The sequence below is a fragment of the Leuciscus leuciscus genome (genome assembly GCF_965113295.1).
Source record: "Leuciscus leuciscus genome assembly, chromosome: 18".
Taxonomy (NCBI): domain Eukaryota; kingdom Metazoa; phylum Chordata; class Actinopteri; order Cypriniformes; family Leuciscidae; genus Leuciscus; species Leuciscus leuciscus.
Genome location: NC_138742.1, coordinates 23085301 through 23112352, shown reverse-complemented (window position 1 = coordinate 23112352; position 27052 = coordinate 23085301). Strand labels below are relative to the sequence as shown.

The following is a 27052-nucleotide window of genomic DNA, read 5'->3' as shown; positions in this document are numbered from 1 at the left end:
TTGCTTATTTCCAGGTTCGAATTACAGATTTTCATTTTCAGTGTGGACTTATTTGGACTTCACTCTATATCCTATAAAACGTGCCATACTTTGTTTATTTGTTTGTTATTTAGTTGCATAGGTTACAATAAAAGTATGCTGTATATAGTTTTCCAATGAGCACATTTCTTTATAAAACATTTAGACTTTTAAACGTGCGGAGGCTGTGATTGGCTCAGGGCGAGGCCACGTGACGGACCGACGCCTCGCGCTGCAGCGGTCAGCGAGTGCAAGTGTGCGATATCAGCAGCAGCGGCTCTGTCTGGAGCTCACACTGTACATTACAGAAGCCCCCTCCTCTGGAAGACGGTGTTTCTCCCATTATGGGCGACAAGAAAAGCCCATCCAGGTATAGAAACATCTAATTTCCTCTGTTTTTTCATAAAGCATCTTGCGCGTTTGTGTACATGGAAGAGTAGCCGCGTAGTGCGGTTGAAGTCTACTTATTTTTCCTGGTCGGATTTAACGGAAAAAAAGCGCAGCCATGGCGGATACGAAGCCTTGCCTGACTCCCGGTATCCAGCTTTAGACAAAGGGAATTTAGGAAACGCCTCCCCTCTTCTTCTTTCTTCGCCTTTTTTTCAACAGATAAAGCCCTTTTAGCCTTTAGGCATGCAAAATCGTCAAATTGCAAGTGTTATTGTGTGTTTGTAAAGGACAGGCGTCTTCTACGACAGCACGCAGAATTAAGTGCATATGATGACACTCGCACTAATTAGGGTGCAGCATGCTATTTAAATACCCTAACCATTTCCTCTTTAAATCTTGCAGGCCAAAAAGACAAGCCAAGCCCTCTGCAGACAACGGATTTTGGGACTGTAGCGTCTGCACCTTCAAAAACAGTGCAGAGGCATTCAAATGCAGTATATGTGATGTGCGGAAAGGTACATCTACAAGGTAAAGTGACACTGCAGCTTATAAGAAGGAGTTAGGCATTCATAGCCACCATAAACACGTTGCACATGCATGCAGTGAGGATGTCAAAATGGATATTAAGGCTTGTTGTTGTGGATTGTGTCTTTATCCATGCTGACGTCATTTGATTCCTGTAGAATTTCAATGACACTCTAGGACAGGATCCGACTGGTATGGAAGTGTCCTGGTCTGTGCGCAGGGCCCCATTATATGATCCTATAGGAAATGAAATGCTGCATTAAGCATCTGATTCGTTAGTGCAGCGTTGATGTTTTGTAATGCACGCTGAGCTGTTTGTTCAGTACTGTGCAAAATATGAAACATGCTGCTGTTTTTTGCAGCTACTGCTGTGGTCACTAATGCACTGATGCTATCATATTAATGATGTTATGTGCTAGAATTTAGGGTACGATTGGCGCCTATGGCATGCAGCCAAGATGTAGGAAAGGGGTCTGTGTAAAAAAAGGAAAAAGATATATAGGCCCATGGTGAAGAAGGATGCATTTAAAAATGTTGGAGTTGATCATCAGAATGTGCGTAATTCTTTTTCTAGGTCACTAATCAAATAAGCAAATGTGTGGCATTGGACATGTGACCTGATCTGTACAAAATATCAGAAACATTAGGTTCTTTCTGGAGCATTCTCAAAAAAAGATGGACATACCAAAGACATTCTGAAATGTATTTTTTTTTTTATGCTGACAATTCTAATAAAAAATTGTGTATTATATCCTTAAAAATGCAACAAAATATATATAATTCGGCAGTGGTCTCAGACGTTTAAACCCCAATATATTTGCAAAGTTTTTCATCTTTCATGTTTTTCAAAAGGGTTGCTCTTGAAATTGACCGATCATGAAAGAAACACCACGTCCTTTTAAGTTTTGCTCCATTACCTACATGTTTTCAGCTAGATCTTCTAGTGGGATGATTGTGGCTCTATCGCAGGTGTTATATATCATATCAAAGTGACAGTCTTTTCATGTATTGTGTGTACGGTGTGAAGTACGCAGGCATCTCCTCTCGGCATAAATTGCATGCTTGAATGTTGATTTTCTAGCTTTGTTGAAGCAACAGGATCAGTCCGTGCTCTCTTGTAGAGTGGTTGTTTGATGATGCCGTTCTGCTGACTTGAGTTAGTGTCATCTACACCAGAGTAGCAACAGCTGAGGGAAATTTCCCTGCCAATACCGATAGCCGATTATTCAGAATGATATCTGCCAATACTGATACAGATAGTTTAATTTTCTTAAAGAGTTGGTTCACCAGAAAATGAAAATGGTCCCATAATTTACTCCCCCTCAAGCCACCCAAGGTGTGTGTATATGACTTTCTTCTTTCATCCAAACACAATTGGAGTTATATTAAAAATGATCCTGGCTCTTCCAAACTTTATAATGGGAGTGAATGGTAACTTAGATTTTGAAGCCCAAAAAAGTGCATCCATCCATCATAAAAGTAATCCATACGACTATGTGGGTTAATTAATGCCTTCTGAAGTCGAAGCGATGCGTTTTTGTACAGAAAATACCCATATTTATAACTTTATTAACTATATTTACTGGATTCTGGTAACAGCCGTACGCGAGTCTAGTTTCGGCGTAAGAGGGACCTCTGACTGGACGCATGACGTGACGTATGATCTAGGAGTAGCGTAAGCTTAGATGAGAGTAGACGCCTCTTGCGGTTCAAACAAACCTTAGTCACAAACTCAAGCTCCTCCTACATTTCTCTGTAAAAATTCTCGCTTTAGACTTCTGATTTGTGACTGGTGTTTTGTTTTGCTCTATCCTCTGCGCTTCCACGTTCGTCAATACGTCATGTGTCAGGTTAGGGGTCACTCTTCCGCTGCAAATCGATGCATACGGCCGTCTGCTGGAAGCCAGTTATTATAGCTAATGTAGTTTTAAATATGGATATTTTTCTTATGCAAACACATCGCTTCGCTTCAGAAGGCCTTTATTAACCCCCTGGAGCCGTATTGATTATTATTTATGATGGATGGATGCATTTTTTTGGGCTTCAAAATCTCACCCCCCATTCACTACCATTATAAAGCTTGGAAGAGCCAGGATATTTTTAAATATAACTACGATTGTGTTCGTCTGAAAGAAGAATGTCATATACACCTAGGATGGCTTGAGGGTGAGTAAATCATGGGATAATTTTCATTTTTGGATGAACAATCCCATTAAGTGACATTATTCACAAGCTGTTTTATTGATGTCTTTCCGCGGTTGAAACACTGATTGAGCGATTACATGAGGCTGAGGCATGATACATTTCGGTAAGTTGTACTGTATCTTTCAACATGCCTTTTGATGTTCATGCATGTCTTTTTTTGTGCTATAACATGTATTGAAGAGGAAGAGAAGACTCGCGCTCCAGACACTACAGCAATCTGTCACCTCACATTTAAGAGCGTGAAAACACCATCTATTGTTTCAATTTCGTGATAAAATGGACAGAATTTAAAAGCTGAGACGTTGTTTTTATCAGAAGTACAAAGCTCTTTGCGATTATTAGATGGGAGGCGCACTACAAATAATATTTGGTGTGGGCAAAACCGTGGAGCTGGTAACCCTGGCTTGAACTACAGGTGATTCATAGGGTCAAATAGAGCCTGCTTTATGTCGCTATTGTTATTGTCACGTTAACTTAGACAGCCCTAGATTCAACACAAGATATTTTCTTCACACACACACACACACACACAGTATGATTTGCAGTCTGACACGTTTTTCCACCCTCTTATGATTGACAGGATATCATTGGCTGTTTTTAAACAGGTGGCCAAAAATGATTGGCTGATACATCTGTGCATTCCTAGTACCACACAGAAACCCAGTACTGTACTGTAGAGTGGACCACACACCTATAATAATGCAAAAAATGGTCAAAGTAGTTTTTCAGTTGTCAAACTTTGCAATGGGGATTTTGGCAAAAGTCGAAACTGTGATATAACACCATAATCGCAGTTAATTGGTGGTGGTGGGGGGTTGCAATTTGACCAGTCTAGGTATTATAAAAAGGGTTTATGTTAATGTTTAGGACGTTGCAGCAAAGAGAATATTTTTTATTTGGATTTATTTAGCAGAATGAACTTCTTTGTTCTTTTAATGAGATTAGGGAATGGAGATAATGTGCCGTCAGTATGAAGTTAAATCTGGAGCAGGTAATATAATTAGAGCATCATAGAGAGCCGCCAATCAATGACTTGAACTGCCAGCGGGGTATTATTAACTCAGATCCATGAATATTTACTGCGATTCTCTCTGAAACTCACTCTTTTTTTCCAGAGAGGTAATGTTTCCAGTAGACACCCCTCACTCATACCCTTACAGCAAGCTTGGTTGCCTAGTATTGATCTCTTAATGCTCTAATATAGTAACTTCATGTGTTGTAATTATTGATAGAATGATATATCCAGGGCTGGATTTACCTCATATTGTGACATATAGGCAAAAGCTTCTTTTGGGCCCCCTCACACCGTATAACCAAAACCGCTACTTTTAAAGGAAATAGCCTAAGTGGGAAAAACACTTCTTTTTAAAAAATAAAAATAAAACACTGTGATTGTCAAATTTGATTTTGTGGCTTTATATATGATCATATACTTGCATGTGCCATTATTATATTATTAACACTTTACCAAAATCAAGCTCAAATGAAGTGTTTTTCCAGTGAATGTGTTTTTTTGTCATTAGATCGGCTGCATTGGAGGCAGTCAGTCCATCACATTATGTTTTCATCAGCTTAAAGTTATGAAGATTATTGTAGCTGTAGCTTTGTGGGCGCTTGTTTTTACCCCTCTGGTTTTCTGTTGTTGATTTTTCTGTCATTTGGCCAAAAATCCACATTATAATGTAGCGCTACGCACAGGCTGTTTTGGCTGTGACTCGAGGACAAATGAGAGACGCTCTTATCCACTCCTCAAATACATAAAAGATTACCCTTTAATATAGTGTTTCTTGACTAAAGAAAACACTGTACTTATTCAGAGAACCAGTTTTTTATTTACCCTTGCATTGTAAATAAGCTGAGACGCTCCAAACTGCTTGTCGCACTTCATTCAGGATAGAGATGTGCCGGAGTTATGAGGTTTGACTGACAGTTTGAGGAGGCAATGGAGAGTTTTGTCACAAGCACTTTTTAATACTTCTCATTGATTAAATATTTGCAAAACCCACAGGCAGACGTAAAGGGTGACCATAGTTATGATTTATGTTTAAAAAAAAAATATATATTTTTTTTATTAATTTATAGGTTAGGGTTAAATTATTGTCTTACATAGTTTTAGCATTAGAGTGAAATAATAATAATTTAAAAATATTATTTCTCCTCCTGGGTCCCCCCTGGACATGCGGGCATAGGCACAGGCTCAGAATGCCTATGCATAAATCCGGCCCTTGATATATCAGGCAAGTCATTGCCATTTTGAGAGTATCTGCTTTGGTCAATAGCATGCCATTTTTGCAAACAGAAGAAGTTGCTTCCATAAGTTCTTATATATTGACAGCCTTTAACAATAGACAATTCACATTTGGCAATATTTTCAAATAGTTTAAAGCTTTTTAATTAATACACTACTGGTCAAAAGTTTGGGGTCGGTAAGATTTTCTTTTATGGAGACCGAAAAAGAAACGTAAAACAGTAATATTGTAAAATATGATTACAATTTAAAACAATTTGTTTTCTATTTGAATACATTTTAAAATGTAGTTTATTCCTGTGATTTTAAAGCTGAATTTTCAGCATCATTACTCCAGTCTTCAGTGTCACATGATCCTTCAGAAATAATTCTAATATGATGATTTGATGCTCAAAAAACATTTCTGATTATTATCAGTTGAAAACCGTTGTGCTGCTTCATATTTGAGTAGAAACCACAAATCTTTTTTCTTTGAATATAAAGTTTAAAAGAACAACATTTCTTCAGTCTCCCATGTCTTTACTGTCATGATTTAATGCATCTTTGCTGAATAAAGGTATTAAGTTCTTTCAAAAAATATCTTTCTGACCCCAAACTTTTAAAGAGGGGTGTCTTTTTGATTCATTTAACATTTTTAGGGTCATTATAATTCCCATACATCCATTTAATAGTTTTCATGATTTTACTATTAAAACTAATATGGAAACTAGTAGTACTTACTATGTGTGTCCAAAATGTACTGAACATATTAGTATAAATGCAGGTAAAATGGGACATGTTAGGTTTTGTATTTAACATTTCATTTTGCATTTCTTTTGCATAACATTTCTAAAATGGTGTCGTGTGAGGGTTGTCTGGCATCATATATTAAAACACCAGTGGCAAAGTAGCAGAAACGGTCCCACTTTACCTAAGTTCATCCTGTCCTGCTCCCTATATATTGGCTTAGCACTTGATTTCTGGTAACATTATCTTTTCCAGAAAACCTAGGATAAACTCTCAACTCGTGGCACAGCAGGTCGCTCAACAGTGCGCCGCCCCACCCCCAGCCAAGAAAGAAAGAAGGGAAAGGACAGACAGACACCTGCCTGACGACGACCACTTCGACATGGACAACTCCGACTCAGATAGACTCAGCAGTCTCCACCCTGACTCCGACCATCCCGAGAGATTAGGTCTGGATGGAGTTCAGCTTGAACGTGGACATTCTCAAAAGGATCGGAGACAGGAACGCGGGCTGGACAAACCGCAAATGCTCGATACAGACAGGGGGCCTGAGCGAACAGGACTGACCCCAAACCTGCTGCAGCAGCAACAACAACAACAACAACAACAGCAGCAGCAACAACAGCAGCAGCAGCAACAGCAGCAGCAGCAGCACAACAGAACAGACAGAGAGCACACGGACAGAGCAATTCTGGAAAAACTTCAGCCTCACAGAGAGCACATGGATAAGGATCATCCGCACACGGCAGACTCTGGAATGCAGCCCGCAGAGCGGATGGGTGCAGAGAGAGAGGAAATCAAAAAAGGGAAAATAGAGCGAGCCATGGTGGAGAAACACAAAGAGAGACATAAAAGCCTGACGCCCAGTAAAAAACCCACTGCTAAGAAGATAAAGTGAGTGGTGTTATGCAACCATGCGCTGCAAATAGTCTTTTATGGTCCTGGTTTGATCCAAACAGATTAGGGCTGCACAATTAATCGCAATTAACATGAAATCGCGTTTAAACCGATTTGGCTAATTGCGATTATGAAATAAAAAAAATTAAAAAAACGTATTTTTTTATGTGCAGCTTGTCAGTGAGGTACGGCTCTGTGATCAGTAGTAGGAAATGCTGCTCCATCTGAAAGCACTGTGAGTTTGAGTCGTTTATAACGTGCATTTGAAAAAGCAACCAAACATCTTTCCAAACATGAAAAGCATTTATGAACTTCTTGTCCACCAAAAGTCAACATTTAATAACATGTTTTTACTCCAAACTCACTTCATAACGACAGTTGAGCTCATCCTTTTGTGAGATGATGTGGCTTCTTATACAGAATAAGGCAGTCGTGTGTTTATTAGTCAAAGCGTTTCAATCCTCTGTTTATTCAGCTACAGCGATAGTATGATGCCCATAGGGATTTCCTAGAAAGACATGGGTTGTCTACTTCTGCGGGGCATATTTGTCTGCGTGAGAGCGCCCTCTAGCTTTCAGATGGAGCAGCATTTACTACTGGTCACAGAGCCGTGCTTCACTGACAAGCTGCGCATTAAATAATCGAAGCCTTTGCCTAATCGCTTGCGGTTTCATTTGGATTAATCGTGCAGCAGTAAATCAGATATTGGTATAAGGGCTGTCAAAGGCAAACACATGCAACTAATTCATGATGTAAATTTCTTCTAAACCTGTTGACACGTTGTCAATTTTACATTAGGGTGCAACAGTCGGGTTCCAGAAGTAAAAATCCCATTCATTTCGAATTGATTTTTGACGATAACTTATAAACCATTGAAGATACAACGACTACTGTGAGCTACACGTTTGTTAATCGATGGTATATTTGTTGAAGCCATCAGCCTGCATTATTTCAACTTATTTTTAAATAATGTTTAAAGGTTGGGTAGGCAATTTTGGAGAGGATGGCAATTTTGGAGAGGATAGCAATAGCAAGCTTACTTTGAAAGTATAAGATCCCTTCAGTGAGTCTCCAAAGCCACACCTCCTCTACAAGACATGAATGTGCACAATTTCGTCATTTCGGCGTTGATCGTGTTGCCAGAGAAACTCATAAGAGTCAGGTGAATCAGGTAGAACATCACAGGTTGCTGTCTTGTGCTATTATGGTTACGACATGGTGTGAACGCAGCATAAGCTCATTGTTTTGGTTCAGGAGGAACTGTGTAAGGTGGCTGGTGTTTGTTTGTGGTGCTTGGTGACTGTTTGTCTACAACTTGTCTGTCTACCTCATGAAATGAGGATGATGTGTGATTGTCTACGTGAGTAGGTGCGTGGAGGTATGGAAATGCATATGTTAACAGGCAGGTAGAACATCATGTAATAGCTTCAGATATCGGACTGAATGCAATAATTGGACGAACAATATTTTGGTCCTGAGACTTCCACAGAAGATATATATATAATTTTATTTAATATATATATATATATATATATATATATATATATATATATATATATATATATATATATATAATTTAGACTGCTACTGTTATTGATTGCTATCAGGATGTGAAGAGAGTTTAAACCAGAATAACAAAGTGTTTTCTTTTTTTTCTTTTTTTTGCCTACCCTACCTTTAACGGGAATTCCTGGTGAAAAACTACATTACCCATGATTCTGCAGTGAATCTCCACCAATCAGAAACAAAACAAGCACACTTAATGGCCGCCCACTCCCATGAAGCAATTTTGAATTTGTCATTGGCAGTGCTCTTTCGAGTCAAGCCATCTTTATTTATATAGCGTTTTATGTGATAGATTGTTTCAAAGCAGCTTTGCAGTGATAACAGGAAAATTATTCAATGATGCAGTTCGTTTCGGCTGTACAGCAGCTCTAAAAGAAAATAGTGTCATTGTTCAGCTGATGTTGATTCAATTTCCGTTGTAAAGATCATCAATTATTAAATTAGTTAATTTTATATATATATAGAGCAGTTCTGCAGAAAACAGTGATGTCATCATCCAGCTCAGTTCAGTTCTCATGCAACCGTGTCAGTACAGTAATATTGTTGAATATTAAGTGTCCTCCACTAAGCAAGCCAGATGCGACAGTGGCAAGGAACCCAAACTCCATCAGATGACAGAATGGAGAAAATAAACTTTGGGAGAAACCAGGCTCAGTGGGCAAGTTTTATCCCATTTTAAATTACTTTTTTGCTTCAAATCAAAGTTTGTAATGTTGGGATTCACCTTGTAGCTGGTTGGTTTGGTTAATGGCTTATAACGCTTTAAAAAATCCAGATGGGAAAAAATAATGCTTCCGGAACCAAGGCCGCTGCAAAAGTGGGCGGACACTGTTGCGCTCTATAATGGTTTCATTCTGTTTTGTCTTCTTTCTATTCAGGGCTGATTGAAACAGGAGCAGTACAAGTATTGTACAAAAATATTCACTTTTTGGACACTTGACTCATGTACTGTATGGGTGATAGTTAAATGCTAAGCTTAAATGAGACAAGCACCCATTTTTGTAATGTTCCTCATTTGTAAGTCGCTTTGGATGAAAGCATTTGCTAAATGAATAAATGCAAAAGTTAATGAAAACACGAATGGAGGACTGCAGGCCAGCTACAAAAACGTGTTAACACTTGAGTCTAGGAAGTGTGGGAATAATTGAATGGTAATAGTTTACTAATGCATATTGTACCTTTACAGGCCCAAACTCGTTCAGAAAGGTCCAGCTGGGGAAAGTAACGGCATGAAGGCTGGGAAGTCTGTCACGAAGAATAACAAATCTATCATTTCACGGTAAGTTCAAAACTGATCTGATCTTAAACAGTTTTCTTAAAGTCGGCATGAATTGGTATGAATGGATCTATCCATCCATTCAATAACCAATGGATACAGCCAAGTCTCCCTCCCCGTCACCCTACTTTTTTTTATTTATTTTTTTATAATGGCGTTAAACTTGGTTGTACATCATGATACGTAAAAAAAAAAAAAAAGCTTTGTTGTTACTTCAATTACACTGTGACTTTAAGGCAGGTTTCTACCTGCATTATTCGAGTATTCTTGATTCCTACTAAAGACTTCACATTGAGTTTAAACTGTTACTGCTTTGAGTTATTAAGGGGAAATCCAATGAGCGGCTAATAGTCTTTTCCATTGCATAATCCATGGGCTCTTTAACTTGCCTGCAATGTAGACCGCTAAAACTGGATTATCATATATGCAGAACTTTGGGATGAATGACACATTTAAATATACACTCCGTAATGAAAGTTTCACAGTTTAAAGTACTTTTAGTGTACATTTATACAAAGTATATTCGTATAGCCATATTAGTGGCCTAGAAAAAGCTGTTTTATTGTGCAGAAGAGAGTCCAACCCTTATAAAGGGTGTTATCACATGACCAGCTAAATAATACTCTTTATCCTCTTATTAAAAGACTGAATTAATTATTGGTTGCAAAAACATTTACTTTTGCATACACTTTGCCAATGGTTAATTGCCAATGGTTTTTGGAAAGACTGCATCCGCTGCCAAAACAATCAAAAAACTGCTCGTCACACCTTTAAACGATGCTAACTTGCTTTATATTTAAATGGATAGGTCAAAAGAAAATGAATCTGTCATTAATTACTGTTTTTCCAAACCCGTAAGACTTTCATTCATCTTCAAAACACAAATGAAAATATCTTTCATGAAACCACCACGGAAATTTTTGTCACTCCATTGTCCATTCCACCAAAACTTTGACACTTCAAAAAACGAATAAAGATTGTAAAATTAATCTGAATGAATTTAGCGGTTTAATTCAAATCTCCTGAAGAGACACGGTCAATATACATTGATCAACGCATATAGAGCACTACAAATATTGTAAATGTAAGCTCAAACGCACTTGCTTGATGCAAGGGAACAAACCTCATTGGTTGCAAGCATGTTTGGGCTTACATTTACAATATTTGTTTATGTGTGGATGAAAGCCTAGACTAATCTGTTCATCGTGTAAAGTGATAGTGTCTCTTCGATTCATATGGATTACTTTTACAATGTTTTTTTTTAACTTCATGATGTTTGAAAGTTTTAGCTGTGTGAACTTTCAATGGAGGGACCGAAATCTCTCAGATTTCATTAAAATATATTTATTGGTGTTTCGAAGATTAATAAAAGCATAAGGTTTGGAACCAGTGTTATTTTAGTTTTTTTTTTTTTGTGTGTTTTTGTCATTTTTATAAATTTTTTATTCAGTTTAACTAATCGCAAATGAGAAATGATGCCTTGACAACTAGCTTCAATAAATGTTGAATATTTTTATATATATATTTTATTTTAGTAAACATTTATTTCAATGTAATGTAAAACATTTTTTTTTTTTTTTTTTTTAGTTAACAATAATCAGTGTTGGTTAAGTCACCATATCGATATAGGCTGATATATGTAAAAAAAAATAACGATGTTATATTGTTATCGATCTGATAAGAAAATTTGGTCAATATCTTGAAGCCGATTAATAATGGATTATTTCCTTCAGTTGAGACACTTAAGATGCGCACTGTTTTCCATTATGGTTTTGAATTGCTTGAAATTAGTTAATTTTTCTTTTTTTTGGTAAGGAAAGTTGGCCATAGGAGTGTAAAATTAAACTTACACTAGTTCAAACTAGGCTACTGTACTTTTTATGTTTGATTTATGTTGAAGTGCTTGGGACTTCTGTTTTCTGACTTCTCTCAAAAATTATATAAAAATTTGGATTTAGATTTATTGTTTGTCGGGTTTCAAATGTAAAGAATTATGAGTTATCGATATCAGCCAAAATGTTCATATCGGTGCATCCCTTCTAATAACATCTTGCAGTGTAATCTGATTACTGTATTAATTATTCTCTCTAAAAAGGTTTGAAGATGATATACATGAAACTGCTCTTTTAAATAAATAATATAAAATTGCATTTTATACATTATAAAATTAGACGTTAAATGTTGATGTTAAATCCACTTTTGTTTTATATAGAATTTTTCTATAGTCTATACATTATTTAATGCAATTCCATCAGAAGTAACTAATTAAATTACAAAAAAATTAAGAGTAATCCCTTACCTTACTTTTTCAAGTGAAAAGTTTGCAGTAATTAGATAAGTAGATTGCAGTAATTAATAACTTTGTAATGCAAAATGCACTATAATATATATATATATATACACACACACACACACACACACACACACACACACACACACACACACACACACACACACACACACACACACACACACACACACACACACACACACACACACACACACACACACACACACTACACTCTCTCTATAATACATATACATATACATATATATATATATATATATATATATATATATATATATATATATAAAAAATATAAATAAATAAATAAATGTATTTTAATACATGTGTAATTCCTTCTTGCTCTGTTTTTCTGTTGCTCTTCAGACCTAAACTGAAGAACATAGACAGGAGCTCGGCTCAGCAGCTCGCTATTACAGTGGGCAATGTGACTGTCATCATCACAGACTTTAAGGAGAAGACTCGCTCCTCCTCCACCTCCTCCTCCACGGTCACCTCCAGTGCTGGCTCTGAGCAGCAGCACCTGAGCTCCAGCTCGGAGAGCACAGACAAGGGGTCGTCCCGCGCCTCCACGCCCAGAAGAGACCACTCCTCTGGGCAGAATGAGACCCTGTGAAGGGGAAGAGATTCAGACACGCCAATCTCACTGGACGAGGCCTGGAGCTCCTACACTCGTAACTGTACATGGAAGAGGGATCTTTCCAACCCATTCAGACAATGTCCATCTTGACACACCGGCAGAAACGTACCTGTCGAAAACCCTCGTGGAGCACCCTGTAGATTGATGTGTTGATGTTCACGTGAGTCACTGTCACGCCGAGACCCACTGTATATTCTGTGCCCTACTCCTACCAGATATAATCCATGTTCGTGCACCACGGAAATCAGCGCTCCCAAGTTTGCATTATTATTGTTCATTGTCATTAAATCGTGCAGACTTTGTGTTTAGAACGTAGATTCGTTTATGCTAAATGTACAGTATCTGAGCTCATTTCTTCATTTCTCAGACAGCTCCGAGTCAACGATCTGTTGCTGCAGCTGTTCTCGACAATAAGATCACGCTTGACCACCGTGTACAGGGAGATTTGTTCCCTTATTATTTCATATGACAAACTCTTGTGTGTTTACATGGTGGAAACACAAACTGTGATTATGTGAGTTTACAGTATTATTATAAATGCAAGGCCAACTTTGAAATCCATACGGTGTACCATGTAGACATGTTTTGTGGTTCACAAGATGATAAGAGAGTATTTAGAATATCGGTCTTTATCTTTCTCTGTTTTTAGACTTTAAACCTTTGAATATTTCTTGTAAAATTATATTGAGATTCACAGGACTGTCTATTATTCATCTTCATGGCAAAGACGCTCAGAAAGTGTGAAGAATGAAACTGGCAGTTGTTGGAATATGAAGCAGCTTATCTATTTGTGAGATTTCATACAGTATATTTACGGTTTACCAAGATCTCTACTGAAAATTGATCACTGATTAATACTCCCAATATAGCATTATGTTGTAAAAACTGGCTTCTTCTCGCCCATAAGGACGTTTTGCACAGGTTTACACTCATTCTGACCTTTGTTAAAAATCTAGAAGCTAATGAAGCTAATAAAAACCTTCTCAAACTCATTGAGGTCTCCAAACGTTTTGGGCATTTTGATGTGATCGTTAACTTTTTCCACAAGCGGTTATATTCTTGTATTGTAACCAATGTTTAATGTGCTAAAGTCAGCATGAAATGGAAATTTGCCCTATCTATTCTAAATGTGTGTTGTGGATCTTATTGTGAATGATTTATCTGTGCATATCTTTCATTTATAAACATAATTTTTTTTTCTCTTCATTTTTAATCAAAATGTCATAACTGTACCCTCTGGTGAAGTGACAGACTTCTCTCTATGCAGGACTTTTCTAATCATTTAGTTGTTTGTCTCCACTTTTGGGAGCAATTGCAACATCTCAACATCCAATCAACAACTGATGCACAGAAGAACCAAGTCAGATGTACGTCACAATACTGGGGGGAAAAAAGATCTGATGCTACTTTCATTTCATTGTGACTTCAAGATGGGTGCACATAATCCCACAAGCCCTTTCACTAGTTCATTTATTAATTGTTTATTGCAATTTTGATGTAATAGAGTTCTATGCTCATCCAATATTGTTTGCATTTGATGCATACTAAATGTATAGCTGCAGTCCGTCACTTTTTGTGTTCAAAATGTATATAATGAGCGAGCACATCATGAATCCAATATCCAAACCGTGTTTTTGTCTTATCCTGAATCACTACGGTACACCTATAGTGTTTATATTGGGACTGTTTTAGACTGATACTGGTCGTATCGCTGCGGAGTATCCCAGTACCCGTGTGACTCGTCATAGACATAAACAGAGAAGACGTTCCGGCTATAATGTTTTTCTGGTCGACCCATTCAGTTCTGTTTATTAACCAGCTTTAATCATTTAGCCTTTATTTTAGATAAATTGACTTAATTCCCCCAAGTGAAATATACTTAATGATCATTTGTTTAAATGTTGATATTTAGGCATATGTACATGACCCCACTGCCTGAAGCAAGAGATCTATCTACATGTTTAGCAAACCTGCGCAGCTTAATTTAGAAAAGTAAGACATTCTTGTCTTGTTGTTTCTGAAATTCCTTCCCCCTAACCCTTTAACTTGAAGGACATACAGAGGAAGTTGATACAGTAACATGTCTTATCCACCCTCTGGTGTCTGTGTTTTGGAACATAATTTAGTTAGTTTCTAGCTGGTTTAAACTGGTCGTTAGCCGCTGCCATGCTCCAAAAAACTACCTTAAAGTCAGCATGAAATGTAAGTTGCGATAGTTTTCGTCCCTATTGTGACATATGTCCAAGTGAAACAGCTTCTCGAGCAAGAAAAAAATGTAGTGAGGGACTTGATTTTTTTCTATCAGAAATTGATTGGATGGTTAGATGGTTGTGGTTTGCTATTGGTGGATCTCATGTGAATGACAGGTTGTCCCGCCCTCATGCCAGTATCATCAGAGAAGAGAAGAGATGTCGCTGCAATGTGAAAAATAAGATTTGTCAATATTGATCTCATGGTGACTTTAATCCGGCCAGAGCAGCAAACTGGTTTGGTGTTGTTTTAGTATTATTTACAAACGTTTCATATTTAAATTAGTCATTCAATTTATTCATTTAATTTAATTGAATTTAAATTTTTTAGTTATTTTGTTGTTTGCTTTTGTCATTTAATTATTTTTTTTAATTTTTTTTTACATTTCAATTCAGCTTTTACAAATTTTATATTTATTAGGTTTGTAATTTTAATACTTCAATTTAAATGTAGATGCCAAGATGCCATTATCTTAACTCAATTTCACTAATCTAATCACTAATTTGCATTTAAGAATTTTAAGTTTTTCATGTAATATTTATATTAGGCTATATTTAATTTTATTTTGGAATTATTTCAAATTTTAGTTAAACTGTTTTTTGATGGTCCAAGATGCTCAAATAACTATCACCAGCAAACGGACAAGCTAGAAATCAGCTACCAGTTTATGATTGCTCTTTCATCAGGGTTTTTAAAATTATTTAAAGGGATATAGTTCACCCAAAAATGAAAATCCTGTCGTAATCGGAGGAGTCCAAGACAAGACACTAGGACTTTTGTCGCACTTGAAACAAACACACACACACACACACACACACACACACACACACACACACACACACACACACACACACACACACACACACACACACACACACACACACACACACACACACACACACACACACACACACACACACACACACACACAAAAATGTTTTTAATGGATTCGAGGAGATTTGATGTATTGTTTTTATGTATTGATCAAATCTAGTAGTTTAAATGTAAATAAAATAACAAAAAATCTCCAAAAAAATGCATTAAAAATAGAAAAAAAATATTTTCTGGACAAAAAAATGTAAGTATAATTTTAGGGCTTCGGGTCATTTTGACCCGCGAGTGAAGGATTTGTTACAGGACGCGTTAAAGAATGTTGGTAATCAGACAGTTGACTTCCATGGGGAAAAATACGATGGAAGTCAATGGGTGCCGTCAACTGTAGTTGATTAACAACATTCTTTAAAATATCTTCTTTTTTGTTCAGCAGAAGAAAGAAAATCATACAGGTTTGTAACAACATGAGGATGAGTAAATGATGACAGGATTTTCAATTTTGGGTGAACTATCCCTTTAAAACATGTCTGTATGCTTTTATTTTGAAATGTATATTATTTGAGACAGAGTGCGCTGTGTGTGGCTTCACCCTCTGTTGTTGTTGTGTCGGTGACGCGGCAAGTCCAGCCGGCCGAACTGCAGATGAGTCAGCAGCATCAATAATCTGCTATCTTTGGATGTGGAAGTTAATATAGATCTCCCAGCAAAACACTCACATATCGATTAGAGGTAATAAAGCAAAAATGGCGGTTCCTGCAGCCCCGAACCTGCAGCTGAACACGGCGAGACAAAGCAGCCCTGTGAACTCTACAGAGAACAACATCCACATCGACGAGAGAGAGCTGGAAAACATCACCAACAGCGTCGAGGACGGCACCTCTCTGCCTCTACACTCGCCCTGGACCTTCTGGCTCGATCGGTAGGGTGATGTTGTCATATTACTGTTATAATGGATTCGACTTTCTACATTCACAAGCCTGTTAACAAAGGCCCAAGATTTAAATTTCTAATTTTTTTTTAATAGTTAATCTTACTCTTTTCATGTTCTAAACGAGCACATCTAACACCATTACATGGTTCAAGTGCCTATATTTAGTGTTTGTATGATTTCTGGGCTCTATAATGCAGAGCTGATATAATAACTTAGTAAAGTAGGTCGAGTCACCTGTAGGTCATGGTTGTTATTTAATATCAGATATCATGTCCTTTCTGAAGCTCTGGAAATCATGTAGCAGTGTAAGGTAATACTGTAAGGGTGTACCTCAAGGCTCTGTCATGAGCCCAGTTAAGTTTTGTTTTGTTTGAATTTTTTTAAATGTAGGACACTGTCAATGCAAAACAACTTATGAGATTGTGAAAAGGCCACATCTAACGTTATGTTGATTGTTAATTTGCATAAAGTTTAATTTACACTATATAATGTATCTGAAAAAATGCTGTAAACCTTTGATAATGTAGTTTCTTTTTTCTTCAGCTTATCTTCTACAATTCTCTTTTGGTAATGATTTTCAAAGGGTTGAAGTCCTATTTACTGACTGACATTTGGTTGCCATAACGATTGTGAAAGGCTTGTGTTCTGTCTCGTTACATGACCACAAGCACTGCATTTGACATTAGACTGAAGATAAAACCTCTTTGAATCTATGATTTATGACACAGATATGGGTGATGTTCCCAGCTTAGTGAAGCACATGTCTTATTTGAAGGGATAAAAATGAAACCTCTATTATTATTTGCTCACACCCATGTCATTACAATGACGATATTGTATGACGTTTTTGCCTGTGGAACACAAACGGTGAATTTCTGAAGAATATCCTGACCTGACCGCTCTTTTATCACATAATACGAGGCTGTCAAGCTCCAAAATGACAAAAAGCACAGCTCTTCACAGCAACCAGCTGTCATTTTGAAGCGTGACGGCACCAGTTCTCATTCACTTTCATTATCCTGACCACTCTTTTGATAATATTACTCAGAAATTCACCTTTGTTCCAGAGAAGACAGAAAGTCATACAGGTTTGGAATGACATGTGGGTGAATAAATGATGACAGAATTCAAAAATGTATTCTTTAAAGCTATTTGTCAACATACACCTTGTAATTCTACTTTATTTATCTTCCAGGTCATTACCAGGTACAACGGCAGCAGAGTGTGAATCAAATCTGAAAAAGATATATACCGTCCACACTGTACAGGTAGGTGTTGCACTTTTATTATAAGTATTTTTTAATTGCCATTTACAGCTAATTGAGCACAAAATGTGTGTTTTGCCGGACCAGCCTGAAAAACGAGTTGTTTTAATATCTATGAAGGTGTGGTGTGTGTTGTTTCTGTTTTGATTGTGAAATATGCAGATGTGGAGGCAGTCAGAATTTGACAGATGCTAATAAATTACTGATGTTTTTTATGTTGGTACTGATAATAAATATATTGTATGATTGTTTTTTTCCTGTTATTATATCTTCAATTTGGATTTGAATGCCTCAAGTGATATTAGGAATCAAAACATTATTATCTACATTAGTAAACAACACAATTAACTGTTAAATGCTTTTAACTAGCAGAAATTGTTTTTTTTTGTTAGAAATGGAAAAATATTGTCTCACATACATTGTGTATCATTTTTTTTAAATTACATATAGAGTTTCTGGAGCGTGTACAACAACATCCCTTCTGTGTCCGGCCTTCCTCTGAGGTGTAGCTATCATTTAATGCGAGGAGAAAGAAGACCACTCTGGTGAGTTTGATTTTCATGCAAGAAAATTCAGCCAATTAATTACTTTTATTCAGCAAGGATGCATTATTGATCAAATACATGCTGTTTTTGTACTCTCTATTCATCAAATTATCCTAAAAAAGTGTTTCCACAAACATATTAAGCAGCACAACTGTTTTCATCATTGATAATAATAAGAAATGAGCATCCAATCAGCATATTAGAATGATTTCTGCAGGATTATGTGACACTGAAGACATTAAAAAAAAATCTTTTTAACGGTAGTGTACATTTCATATGTCTTTAGTTTTGGAAATGTTTTTAAAGCAGTTCACACAAACCATTTAGTTGAATCCTCTATGTCAACCCAGGGAAGAGGAAAGCAATGCAAAGGGAGGCGTTTGGAAAATGAAAGTGCCAAAGGAGAGCACAGTAAGTCTGTTTATTAATGGTTTCAGTTCAAGCCTAAAGCTTTTTGACTGTTAGATTGCATAATGTAAATACATAAAGTTCACACTTCACAGATTCAGTATTTTCCTACACTTTCTGCTGTGTTTTATCGCTGCCAGATTGTCATTTTATTGCCCGTATCTGTTTTTCTTACAGTCAGCTGTGTGGAAAGAGTTGCTGTTGGCCACGATTGGTGAACAATTCACGGATTATTGTGCATCAGGTGAGTGTAGATATTAGTTTTATTAAATTATTTATATTTGTTTGTTTTATTGATATCATTTAACCCCTCTGGTGCTCCTCATTTAGGGGTCACACTCATAATTATCCCGGTGTAGAACAAATATAAAAAAAAAAATTTTTTAAATGTATTTTTGTTTAATAATATTTTTTATTTAATGTTTTTATTTTGAAGGAATTGTATGGTACTAAATAAGATTTAGGCAATAATTATGATGTTTCCACAATTTTCACTATACAATAACTTTATTAAGCATCGTAACTGATTTGTAGATTGTAACAAATCTTTATTTTATTTTATTTTTTTATTTCCCATTCATTTCTATGGTAGTAATTTTTGACTGAGGTGTACAAGTGTGTCTAATTTTTTTTTTTTTGGACTATTTAACCTTTTTGAAATAATGTCCACAATTTTTAGCCACAGAAGTCACAGTGTCATACCATTCCGATGAAGTACACTTTTTTTTTTTTTTTTTTTTTTTTTAAACATAAGTTTTTAATCAAAAGTGACCGAAGAGCACCAGTGGGTTAAATTTAAAATGAATAAGAATTATTAAAGAAAAATAATATCTGTCTGTCTTTTAGAGGATGAAGTTGTAGGAGTGAGTGTCAGCGTGAGAGAAAGAGAAGATGTGGTTCAGGTCTGGAATGGAAACGCCTCTTTTGCCAATGAGGCAAAAGTTTTAGGAAGAATCTACGAACTTCTTCCACAGATATCTTTTAAAGCAGTATTTTATAAACGTAAGTGTCAGTGGTTTGCATTCTTCTCACTTAATGTCACACTGTTTATTGTTAGAACATTAGATGACATTAACATTACATTAGTTCCTATGAAACCATAATGCCGTTCATTTATGTTTGACACGTTTTTTTATTCGAATTGTATTCAAGTGTAAGAACAGTGACTGATTTAAAACTTCTTCTTTTTTCAGCACACGAGGAGCACCATGCATTTGAAGGTGGTCGCTCAAGACATTAGCAAGCTTTGCACATTCGTCACGTTTTTCCCTCTTTTTGGACTGATCCTAGAAAATGGACTGAAAACGGAAGACAAAAACAAAAGAACTCTTGGGTTTTGTAGTCGTTTGATATCATAGGGAATGTTAAAGCCCTGTTTTTAAGTTGTAAGCGTTGCAGATGATCCCTCCAAGCTTTGCGTGAGGAGTTTTCTCACACCAGGTATTTAGGCGATATCAATAAAGATCACGTAGTAGCATATGTATTATAAATCATCACAACAGAGCAATGTTGCCAATTGTTATCATTCCCCCTCCCCTATTTCTAGGTTTATTGATTAAATGTGCAGACAGTTGCTGCTTGTCAAAATATATACTCGATGTGTTAGACATTTTATTTGAAGAGTTCGAGCGTCCATTAGGATCAAACTCTTAGGGCTGTTTTCTCAGACGCACATTAGGCATAACCTTAAACTAAAAGAAATAGTCCAAGGCTAAGCTTAATGCGTTTCTGGGAAACTATTTTTTATGCAAAAGTATTGCACATTTCTCTTTAAAAAAAAAAAAAAAAAATCTCTTTGGCTTGGAGGTTAATGATTTCAGAGCAAATGTAAGTGGGTGTAAGACAACCTTGGTTGCAACCGTAAATATACAGCAAAATGCATATGCAATTCCTCGTTTTCACCCCCGAACTGAATATTTAAGGACATTTAAATAATCCTGAATTAATCACATGAGGGTAAAAATCTTGCATCTTGCAAACGGCTTTGCTTTTATGATTTGGAGAAAACTGTATCCAGACCTCCTCTTGTAGTATTTTATGTAAATGAAAGCTGTTTTAGAATGGCGTCTGAGCACTGTTTAACTTCTCTTTTCTTTTTTTGGTTACTGCGTTGTGGTTTGAAATCCTGCATTATGTTATTAACTGTAGCCCCAAATCCCATAAGTGTCTCGTCTTTGTCAGAATAGTCCAAATGCTTAATATAAGTCTATCTTTTTTTCTTTTCTTTTTTTACGTACGCATTTGCTCCTAACTGCCTTTTTATTCAGTATAATCACACTGTGTCTTGTTTCAGAGTGCTTATTATTGTAGTTTGTTTTATTGTGTTTGGATGGATGGTTATGTTGGAAAACCTGAGTCGAGAGGGGCTAGTGTAGATATTGTCAAACTATGTAACTGAAAATGACTTGTGTAATCATCAGAGCATATATTTTTTAGTTTTTCAGTACCAAAGAAATTTCCTTTCTGTTCTCCTATGTTATAATTTATCATGTCCTGCGTCCTTCTGCACAGGCACAGAGGGAGTTACAACCACGTTTCTCATGTTTGTCTTTACCGATGCTTTTTCTTCTCACTTTATGCCGTGTCTCCCATGATGCTGTGTGCCGATTTTATTTAGGTTTGTCAAGCCCGAAAAGACCTGCATCACGAACCAGGTCTCTCAATGCACTAAAAAAAGCACAATTATGAGTTTGTCCTTCATATGGACAGGGATGTGCAAAATAACCTGTACATTCAGCTGACCTTTCACATTTAAGCCTTTTCCTACCTATCACTCATCTCTAAATGAGATATGTGAGTTCTGATGTGGATTTCTGGAGCATTTGTCGGTTTTCCAGGCTCCCAATCAGGATCTGAAACCTCAAACTGATTGTCAATCTTCTGGAATGGTGCCTTGTGTTCTCCCAGGGTTTCACTCATAGAATGTTTTGGTTTTTCTCTATGTATTTAATCAGTTATATTATTCTTTTTTTTTTCTTTTGCTTATAGGTTTTGAAATATTGAATAAATACGAAGCAGAATTCGAAGTATGAGTATTGCAGTTATTTTCGACATAAAATTGTGTCTTTTATTTAAATTGCATGCACTAATGAAGTACTTACTGATTGTATGTATGTATGTGTGTGGTCTGCAATGAATGAAGAATCCTGTAATTGTGCACAATTTGTTCACCGCAAGGTGGCGCTGTCCCTCCGTCAAACGCAATTTCACGTCGTCACTCGTCCGCATCTACATTACATTTAGTTAATTCACATTTCACCAGATTTGTGGAAGCTCTATAGATTCTATTTTACCGCCCGCTCGTGTTTATCATGTCAGTGATCAATGTACCATGAAAGGACTCATATCTAGTCTTGTGCGCAACAGTATTTGTTCCTCGCTCCTTGAGCGACGAATCACTTCAGCCCTCAGCAGCAGGTGGACGTGACGTCACGCCTCTACAGTTACCCTGAAACCTACGACAAAAAAATCAGTTTTGCCTCGACTCACACAATAACTTTATCCAATTAATATCGTTTAAGGTTTATAATTCAACGATCGCGGTAAACGGCACCGTATACGTGCAAAAGCTGTTTGCGTTGTCCGTAAAGTAGTTCCTAGGACGCGCACTGCGGATGAATACACTTGTTTACATTGTGCTACACGCGGCAGTGTCGGCCAGCGCGCGCTGCTACGCGAGCTTCATGGGAGAGCGACGCACTGCGCTTCACAGCTCGCGAAAGTTCGTTCCGCGGTCACCGTGAAAGTTTTCATTTCTGCCCGTTGAGAAACCATTTCATCCCCGGTGAGTTTATTCTTTTTATCAAGTTTCTATCTCTGTGTTCATTCCTAATTTACATGTGAGGTTGATTTGCTAGTTATTAGCCTTATCACAACTAACGGCAGCGCTTGAGAGTAGACAGTCAGACAGGAGGGGCAGCTAATTCAACGCTCTCCACAGTTTTATCGCCATTTATTTAGTATTTTATTACAGGTAATTTGCCTTGAACAGAGTCGGTGGCTTGCATAACACACAGTTATTGTCGTAGGGCAGCATTTAAAGCCCTCATGAGAGTGTTAGCTGGCTAACATGTGCCTTTGGTTCAGTTCATGTGGAGAACAAAAACACCCTGAGTAACTTCAGTTCAAGACAGTCTGTCTCTGTCGTAAATCACCTCGTCTCATCACTGTTTTTTATTAATAAATTGTTACGACAACAAAACAAATATCAACACAGCTTGCATAAAATATATGTACTGTACATATATCCTACAATCTTATCTATGAACGAACGTACAAATTATACATACATTAATTTGACTATTTATCATATCAAATATACCTACACATATTGTTTTCTGACAATATGAATCAAATAAAATACATTTAGAATAAATAAAGCGAAAGTAAAGCATCCTCGTCCATTCAAACGTGACATTTTTTTTCCTCCACACTTATTATACAGCCTATATTACAGTGTTTGTCATTTGGCATTAGTCAAACATAATTCAACTGAGTGTTAATCCTAACTGGGTGGTTTGATTTTGGTCAGCAGGTTTAAACAGGGACTCACATGCAGGATAGAGGTGTAACTTTGGGTTTGTCTCAATCTAGTGAAGCTCCTTCCTAGACAGTATTTTTAGGCACCTCTAATGCCTCAAAGTGCTGCCTAGGCTCGCAGGACACTAGGCTTTTACAGCCACTATTTCTTTTGTTTGCTCGGTGTGCTCAGTTTCGTTATTCTTCATGAGTGTACTAAAGAGTTAAAAAGTTCTCCTTTAGTTTCACTGTTTGATTTTAAAGTTGTTGAAACTACAACAAACAAAAAAAATCAACGCCCCTTGACATGTTTCATTTCTCCTTTTGCCTCTGAGCGTTTACAATTCACTTAATCATTTGTTGGAGCACTTATACAGGCATCCCATTCTGTCTTTATTACCCGAGTTGTCTGTTCTTAAACCAGGTGTTACCTGCCCTTAGGATCGGGTTCCCTCACTTTACAAGTCCATTGTGAGGATCTGTCTATTCAGCACAACTGGAAAACACTTTCAGTAAGGCATTCAAGAGATTTTAATTTGTTAATGCAGGGGTTTCCAAAGTTTTTTTTTGTTTTTTTTGTCAACCAAAACCCTTAGCATAAAATAATTACTTGAAGTTCACCCTGAGATTTAAGTTAATATTTAAACAATTTAATGACACATGTTCACAGTTCACAGTTATTGGTCACATGACATGCAGGTAAACAAAATATTCAATCTTTTTATAGTTTTTATTGTTTTTAATGTCTCATGTTCACTCCTTACAGGAACCGACCAATTCTACAAGGTGCAATACAAATATTTGTCTTATTCTTCACTTTCAAACATTCCTCAAGCTTTTAACATGTAAAATCATCAAGCGTTTATTGGAGGAATGCTGTAAACTTCTTTCCCTAAAAATGTTTGACGTAAGAAAAAAAACCTATAGCACACATTTCCTTCCCAATTCCCACTCTGAAAACACAGTATGGCCACGTTCACACAGCAGCAGAATACAGTTGTCAGTCCTGTATTTGATTCCTTAATGTGTTTGTTTACACACAGCTCAGTTATATACGGGAGTGACACCGTATTCTATAACCGAACTCACACCTGTACATTTTCAGGACAACCACATTCTTGGGAAACATGCGCTGTGTGAAACCGAACCGGACTGGACAAAGTTGTCTGTCTCGTCATACAGCGGGAGAGAGCCGCTCCGCGTTGCACAAACGCACTTCTAGCGCGTGTTGCGGGTTTTCATGTGTGGTTTTCATGTCCACCGGAGCGGCTCCCGTCAGTTGTGTGTTCCACGTGCTCCGCTCTCCTCTAAGATGAAGAGTCACTTACTCCTGTCAGTTAATGAAGAGTGACTGTGTGAAGGAAGCCTATATAAGCTGCATGCAAATGAACCAGGGCTGCACAATATATCGAAATATCACAAATGTATATATCGCAACAGCTTGCAATAACTGGGATCATGATGAAAGACAAAGAGAAAATCAATCACTGGCTAAATAACTTTTGTAGCTTTAATAAGAATCAGTATATATTTAATTCATACAGTGAAAACTAACCAGTGTTTTATTTTTTACATTTGATTATTCAGTTTTTGTTGTTAAATAAACCTAATGTAGGCCTTCCTGAAACCCTAAACCCTGTGGTTTACACTGATGTTATAATACCACTTCTTTTGTTTCAGTAAAACACTGCTGTTCACTTTCAGAAGTTGTAGGGATGTTTTCTTGTCACTAAAAGAATGTGAAACACGTATGTAGGGTATATCATTTAAAATATATTTTAAAGATAATTTAAGTTTACTTTACACGCTTTTTAAGCATTATATCGAATATCGCATTATTTAATGAGTTATCGCATTTTTCTTCAATATCGTGCAGCCCTACTATGAACACACTCCCGCTCTTCACTCTGAAACTTCTACTACATAAACTAAATCACAGCCTCTGATTTGATCATCTCTATTTGATAAGATAATCATTATTTCAGTTTTATATTTTAATTAATTGTGCTCCATTTGTTTGTAATGTGACGTTCAGTTTAATTAATCATTAGCTTTTCATCAACTCACAAACCCCCTGCGGTTCCCTCCCGAACCCCAGACTGGGAAACCCTGTTCTTTCAGATCTTTCTCCTCCAGGCATTTTTCTATATCCTGGAGCTTCGTCACATTGCTTGCAAACCTGTTTTGTCCCGTCTGGTGTTTCACAACTGTGTTATTGAAAGAGTTATTGTCTATTTAGAATTTACAAACTGCACATTGCCTATTTCTGTCTGTTGCTCTCAGTATCTGACTGAATTATGTGGCGATTGACAGATTTTGCCATGATTGTGTAATAACAGCTTCAATCACTTGCGCAAAAGTGATGCCTTAATTCTTAACCTCCCCCACCTCCTGCTACACAATGAATTTAGATGGTCAGAAACCGGTAGTGTCCCAATGTAATAATCCGATTAATGATTAACAGTTTTCTAGACGTGTCTCGATAAACACTTTTATGGCATATCATACTCAGATGTCTTTCAGTGATTGTTGTCTGCACAAGAAGCAAAAATCTATACTACATTAATTGCTATATTGCACCTGTTAAGACAAAATGGTGTGATAGTTGAAAGGAGCGCCACGAGTTTGAGAGAGTGTAGGAGTAAGTGTAATGCGGTTTGTTCTTTCCGAGGAAGCGGCACGTGTGTGGCGCTCATAGGCGTGGATGTGTAGATGAACGTGACAGATATTTCCTTTTTAGGTGGGAGTGTTAGGTTCTGTTTCCCCTTTCTTAAATTCTGGCTTCACTGAGGGTTTTCCCCACAGGTGAAGGGGTTTCAGACGAGTGCGCTAACATTGAGCAAACTTTGTTGTGGTGAGGAAGTGTAATGGCTGGTCGCGACTCGCTTGGCTGGCCAAGGTGACAGGTTCTTTCTTGTTTAGTGTTATTCAGTCGGTACATTTTCCCGTTAGAGTAGTGAATAAGCCTAGTCCTTTTGTGTGGGTTATTTCTTGTTGCAAACGAAACTTATAGCTCATAATGTATGTGCATAATAATCAGTTTCTGGAAAAGTTGACCTTGTGGGCTGGAAAGGTGTTGCTGAAGAGTTGAGAAGGAATTGCTTGTCACTCTTCGCTGTCTATTGGTGTAATCTATGGAAATGGTGATTATTCTGTTGCCCTATCTCAACTGACTCACACACCTATTCAAATGTTCCGGGACAGTAAGTGTAGTTATGCTTATGCTATCTGTGTTTGCCATCCTGGAGAGTTTGAGCACTTGGTGCACCACTGATGTGATCTATAAAGGAGCATACGCTGCAGGTCTGTTTTATTGTATGATTTGTTTGCTCGAGGTTAACGGTGTGTCATTTTTGGAAATGGAAATACTTTAGGTTACATCAAGATTTGTGGTGTTTTATTTGTATTTTATTTTATATATATTATATTATATATTATATATATATATATTATATATATTTTATATATTTTTTTCTCTCAAAATGAATGTAATTTTTCATAATGA

The 27052-nt window shown here is 36.9% G+C and overlaps 3 protein-coding genes across 5 annotated transcripts in view; all 3 read left to right on the top strand.

The window, feature by feature from the left end:
* Positions 1-235: 235 nt before the first annotated feature.
* On the top strand, positions 236-14002 carry rybpa (RING1 and YY1 binding protein a). The gene is made up of 5 exons (XM_082145218.1): positions 236-388; positions 811-936; positions 6368-7006; positions 9762-9854; positions 12523-14002. The coding sequence occupies exons 1-5, from the start codon at positions 363-365 to the stop codon at positions 12770-12772; spliced, it is 1134 nt and encodes a 377-aa protein (XP_082001344.1). The 5' UTR covers positions 236-362; the 3' UTR covers positions 12773-14002.
* Positions 14003-16465: 2463 nt separating this feature from the next.
* On the top strand, positions 16466-22055 carry eif4e3 (eukaryotic translation initiation factor 4E family member 3). Its single transcript, XM_082145263.1, has 7 exons — positions 16466-16799; positions 18007-18079; positions 18527-18621; positions 18972-19032; positions 19207-19273; positions 19876-20031; positions 20223-22055. The coding sequence occupies exons 1-7, from the start codon at positions 16624-16626 to the stop codon at positions 20267-20269; spliced, it is 675 nt and encodes a 224-aa protein (XP_082001389.1). The 5' UTR covers positions 16466-16623; the 3' UTR covers positions 20270-22055.
* Positions 22056-22542: 487 nt separating this feature from the next.
* foxp1a (forkhead box P1a) overlaps positions 22543-27052 on the top strand; it is a 44644-nt gene continuing 40134 nt past the window's right edge. The window contains exons 1-2 of one of the 3 annotated variants that reach the window (XM_082145125.1): positions 22544-22813; positions 23972-24059. The gene's annotated coding sequence lies outside the window, so the exon portion shown is untranslated. Of the gene's footprint in view, positions 22814-23971; positions 24060-27052 lie in introns of all 3 variants that reach the window. The other 2 variants (XM_082145126.1, XM_082145124.1) reach the window with 2 other exon arrangements.